Source organism: Ochlerotatus camptorhynchus, unplaced genomic scaffold (genome assembly GCF_037179485.1).
Source record: "Ochlerotatus camptorhynchus isolate MF236.1 unplaced genomic scaffold, CSIRO-AGI_Acam_v1.1 ptg000150l, whole genome shotgun sequence".
NCBI classification, from domain to species: domain Eukaryota; kingdom Metazoa; phylum Arthropoda; class Insecta; order Diptera; family Culicidae; genus Ochlerotatus; species Ochlerotatus camptorhynchus.
This window is the reverse complement of record NW_027040640.1, coordinates 4464876-4470383: the sequence shown is the minus strand read 5'-3', so window position 1 is coordinate 4470383 and position 5508 is coordinate 4464876. Positions and strand designations below refer to the sequence as shown.

At 39.3% G+C, this 5508-nt stretch overlaps 1 protein-coding gene across 1 annotated transcript; it reads right to left on the bottom strand.

Annotated features, from left to right (window-relative positions):
• Positions 1-270: 270 nt before the first annotated feature.
• On the bottom strand, positions 271-1501 carry RpL27A (ribosomal protein L27A). The gene is made up of 4 exons (XM_065221953.1): positions 1364-1501; positions 1042-1108; positions 709-956; positions 271-492 (listed from the first exon to the last, which is right to left on the bottom strand). Exons 1-4 carry the CDS (start codon positions 1367-1369, stop codon positions 364-366), a joined length of 450 nt encoding a protein of 149 aa, XP_065078025.1. The 5' UTR covers positions 1370-1501; the 3' UTR covers positions 271-363.
• Positions 1502-5508: the final 4007 nt, after the last annotated feature.

The window sequence follows — 5508 nt, the reverse complement described above, 5'->3', positions numbered from 1 at the left end:
GCTTGCCAGTTTGTGTTTGTGCGTCTTCTCTATGGTCATTGCGCAAAGTATCAAATGTTAAGGAAAAAACGTTAAACTCTAACTTAAAGTGCGCGGTATTAGGCACAATGGTTTAACTTTAAGACTTTGTAATTTTACATGCAAACTGCTTCTGATCTCTGGCAGTCGCAATCCTATGAGAATCCTTTTTTGGAAACTGTCTCTTAATCTACCTACCATGAATTTTCTCAACGTATCCATTGCAAAAACACCTTGAAGCAGTCATGTTTGTTTTCAACCAATTATCTGTATTTTTTCCTCTCGAGTTTACTTCCTTACTGCCTTAATAAAAAGAATGTGTTCTCATACGTTCAGGTTACCACTTTACGCCCTCAGGACGCAGGCACCGCCAGCCATCTTAATCTTGTTCTCGGCCTTGCGGGAGAAGAACTTAGCCTTGACGATGATTGGCTGCTTGGGGATGTGTCCCGTGCCGAGCAGCTTGAAGTATCCCTACAAAGAGAGTGAAAATACATGGCATTAGACTAACTCTCCGGAAATCAACTTCTCACAAATCGTGGATTTAAATAGTTTTTCAGAAATGTACAATCAACAGGATTATTGCATTAAAAAGTACACTGTATGCATTCTGACCGCCCGTACATCGAAATCATCATTAAAAACTTTCACCACGATTAACGTTCTGAGAAAATGGAAAAGGACACTTACGAATTTCACTAGATCGACCACTGGCACCTTGGTCTGATCCTTCTTGCACTCGATACGCTTGTCCTCTCCGACCAGGGACCACAGCTTGGTCAGGTTGATCGTGGGGCAGTACTTGTGGTTGCGGTTCAGGTGGAAATTCCTCATACCGACCTTACCGAAGTATCCAGGATGGTATTTGTCGTAGTTGATGCGGTGGTGGTGCATGCCACCAGCGTTACCGCGACCACCAGGATGCTTACGGTGCTTGCCTGGAGGAAGACGTGAAAGTGTTTTCAGCTACACATAACCTAATAGCACAGTAAACATAACAATATAGTAAACACCCGAACTTACCGATACGGCCGTGACCGTGGCTGACATGACCACGTAGCTTCCTGGTCTTCTTTCTCTGGCGTAGATTCTGATGCGGAACAAAGAAATTGGAGAATATTAGAACGGATCGCGCACAACGCCAACATTGTAAACAGTGCTGCAAAGGCTGGTCGCGAAGGTAACTCCTAAACTAGCAAACGTCAAACTCGCACTATTCTTCATCCAGAAACCAGACTCGTCCCAAGATTCGGAATAATCACACCGGAATTAGCACAAATTTATATTCTCCATGACCAGCGAATGCACGGCTACGCTCTGGCACAAAACACAACCAAACACTTACGACCATTGTGGATGAAAGAGGGAGAAACTTTACGCTGCTACCACAGAAATGTGTTCGACAGCAACCAAGTTTACCGGAAAAAGAACGCAGGACAGATGACAGCGAACGGACGATGACGTTTTGGTAACTGTTTCCGGTAAGAGTGGTGAGTTATCTTTTGACAGCTGTCAGTTGGTGACTGGCTCGTCGGAAAATGCGTTTGTTTGGGTTCGTAGGTTGACCCAGTGGGTGCAACAAACTGGTTTGGACATAGATTTCTTGTTTTACATTACACAGCAAAAAAAATGTAATATCGATCAACGTAATTCAAGCTGATGTATGAAATAATGATGTAATAGCAAAAAGCAGATACAATATTACATCAATGGATGTAATTTTGTTCACATAATCGATGTACATCGTACAATGTGATATTACACAACCGATGGATTGACCTGGTTGCAGCAGTTTCGATGTAATATTCAACAACTTTTTTTGCTGTGTAGAATGATCAGAAAATTAAACCAACAGGTAGAGGAATGTTTCCTCTACACAGAAAAAAAAGTTGTTGAATATTACATCCAAACTGCTGCAACCAGGTCAATCCATCGGTTGTGTAATATAACGTTGTACGATGTACATCGATTTTGCGAACAAAATTACATCCATTGATGTAATATTGTATCTGCTATTTGCTATTACATCATAATTTCATACATCAGCTTGAATTACATTGATCGATATTACATTTTTTTTTGCTGTGTACCAGCTAGCATTGTTAATTTGGAGGAGTGAACTTTTATTTGCGAGAAATCGATGGTTAAAGCCATTGTTTACAAAAGCAATTACGCCCCTTTGAAATGTTGGCAAAATGTATATCTGTGGAAGTGAATAACCTTTCAAATAATGGGTTGTTAAGACCCATTACCATTCAAAACAGTTGTTTTCTCCATGTATTTTCGGAGAGAGGACTATATTAGAAACTTTTTACTTATGGTTTGAAAACTTTTAATGATGATGGTTATGGTAGCCAGTAAGGTCCATTAATGGTTTTGTATTATCGGTCCCCGAATAGAAATTGTAATGTAGGAAACATCAGCAGACATCTTCAATACATTAAATTTTAACGTATATTGCTGTACCCTTAATGTATTCAGACTTCAGTGTGACGTCCAAGTACATAAAAATACATTAGCCTCAAACGTTACATCAGAATCAAACGTCTTGACGATGTAAAATTTGACATCAGAATACATCCAACGACAACAGAACCTAACGTTACATTAGAATCAAACTTCATCACGATGTAATATGTTGCACGCATAAAACATCAGAATACATCCAATGATCAACTTTACGTGGAATATATCGTGAATTGGTAATCAGTAATTTACAGGCAACCAATTCGTGATATATTCCACATAAAGTTGATGGATTTTACAAAACCATCTATGAACCTTACCGACTACTATAACCATTACTATTAAAGTTCTGAAATCATAAATAAAATGGTTCCAATATAATTCCTTTCCCAAAAATGTATGAAGAAAACAAGAATTTAGAATGGTAATGGTTCTTAACAACCCATTTTTTGTAAGGTGCACTTCCAAAAAACCCTAGAAAAAACCTTAAAACATACGGTTGAATCTATATCACACAAGCATTCATGTAAAGTTCCATAACCATTTCAGTTAAAGTTTAGCAGGGATTATAAACAATTTTTAACAATTTTTGGTAAGGTCAAGCAATGGTTCGCATTTATGCAGGTACACGAAACGAAAATCAATTATGTGATCAATCAATGTGTTTCACTTATACATTTTTGCCAAACATCAGCCTTATCAATTCCATAAGACAAACCATATAGGTCCTATAAGAATGCATAAAAGGTTTGTGTGATCGCTTATACATTTCATTTGACACATGATCTTCATAAACTTTTTGCAAGGCGTCTGCTTATTAGTTGACTTATACATTTTATGAATAATCAGCAATATAAATTTGCCAAAAGGTATAAGGAGATTTCTATCCGTGTAGCCTATTGGTCCCAAGCAAATCGATTAGCGTATTCCATTCTAGTCGAAGTTCTAGTACTGCACAATGTTTGTTTTGATTCGCAATGAAAGTTTGACAGATAAAATTAGGGGTGCGTGGATTTTCCTATGTTTCGAGGGGTGCATCGATTAATTTGAGATCGAAGAGAGTACCAGAGCTGAGCCAAAAAGCACGTTTCTTCGGGACCTTCTGGTCTTAAGGTCCAAACGCAATAAGGGCGGAAGCGGAACGGAAACGGAAAGTTTGACAGTTGTCACTAATGACATCAAGATGCCTAACCGAAGTCGATTTGGATCTAACTAGTTATCAATCCGACAAGTAGGCTTACTCAGATCGGGCTTTTCCGCTGCCGTTGCCGTTCCGCTTCCGCCGTCATTGCGCTTGGGCCTTTAGAGTTAGCTCTATGGTACATCCTAGGGACGCTAAGTTGGTGATTGTTGCTATTGTAATCACTATTTTAAAATAGTTCCACTGTTCCAAAATTGATGAAATTTTGAATTTCGGTTCCATTTGACCTGCAGATTACAAAAATGTAATAACCAGAGTTGATAATAGAAGAGTTACGCAGAGCAGGGGGAACGACACTCATTTGGATGTATTTTTTCAGTCTAGTAATTACTTGGGATTTTAGGGGGAAAACATAATTGATGGGATTTTTTTAAGTGTGTCGTGTTGACAAAAAAAGAGCAGGGATAGAAAAAATAGATGGGAATAGATCAGGCAATGGATGTGATGTGAGGGGTGTTAAAAAGTTTCAGAGGGATACGAGTCTGAACGCGAAGAGGATAGGTGTAAAAAGAAGAAAAATCTGCTGCATGAAGTGTTCATAAATTACGTAACGCTTATAGGGGGAGAGGGAGGCACCTATATTGTTACGAATTATTACATAGCAGGCATAACATTTGATAAGGGCACAAAAGCATTTGAAAACAAACTTCCTAAGGCCCTTTACACGCGAACCAAAGTACGCCCACGCAAACCAATACCACTTTCGGAAAGGTGATAGTTGCCCCTATCCGATGATGTTGTTGGTTTGCGTGGGCGTACTTTGGTTCGCGTGTAAAGGGCCTTAGAAAGTTTGTTTACAAATGCTTTTGTGCCGTTTTCAAATGTTATGCCTGATAGGGTAGGAGTAGTACGAGATAACGTTTCACATTCATCTAGTGATGGCCGATTTTCATTCGAATAATCGATTAATCGATTAACGAACCGAACAGTAAAATATTTGTAATCGGTTATATCATGCCGATATAAGCATTAACTTCTTCAGAGGATCATTACCGATCGTTTCAAACAAGTTTTGCACTCTCATTGCTGGAAAAATGACAGGACAGCGAACAAAAAATATTCGATGAGTTGTTAATCGAGTAATTAAAAAATGGGACATCTCTGATTTTGGTGTGATTGTTTTGATAAAAAAGCGCACAAAATTTCATCTCTGCCGAGGGGGAAGCTAAACCACTAAATTATCTTGCATACTGGGGGTATTCATTGGATGAAAGGGACCGTGAAAGAGGACACTAAAATTGAAAGTTTTTCTTCCGACAGTTTCATCTTAGTATTCATCTTTGGCGGAAGCGGAACGGCAGCGGCAGCGGAAAAGCCCGATCTGAGTGAGCCGACTTGTCGGATTGAAAACTAGTTAGAACCAAATCGACTTCGGTTAGGCATCTTGATGTCATTTGTGACAACTGTCATGCTTTCCGTTTCCGTTCCGCTTCCGCCCACATTGACGAGTGCACGGATGAATTTGAGTTCACTCACTCGACAAAAAGTGACACAACAGCGGGGCCCTGTTTACTGAAAATGAACATATATGTGTTCATTTTTAGTAAACAGGGCCCCGCTGTTGTGTCACTTTTTGTCGAGTGAGTGAACTCAAATCCATCTGTGCACTCGTCAATAGCGTTTGAGCCTTCAATATCGACAGAAACCCCATCAGGCGCTTTTTTCATATGTTCGCTAGAAAAACCTTTTAAACACGCTGGGCAGTGGAAAATTCACCTCACCATGGTGAATTTATATACTCATTTGGTAGCCCTATCCAAGGCGCTGATTTTGTAATTTTGACAGATTCCGTCGTTATTTTTATTTACATCTTGTTTCACAGT

What these genes read in the sequence shown, in the direction of transcription:
- RpL27A (XM_065221953.1), bottom strand. An exon ending in CCACGGTCACGGCCGTATCG is followed by an intron (nt 957 to 1,041) that starts GTAAGTTCGGGT and finishes GTCTTCCTCCAG; the next exon opens with GCAAGCACCGTAAGCATCCT. An exon ending in TGGTCGATCTAGTGAAATTC is followed by an intron (nt 493 to 708) that starts GTAAGTGTCCTT and finishes CTCTCTTTGTAG; the next exon opens with GGATACTTCAAGCTGCTCGG.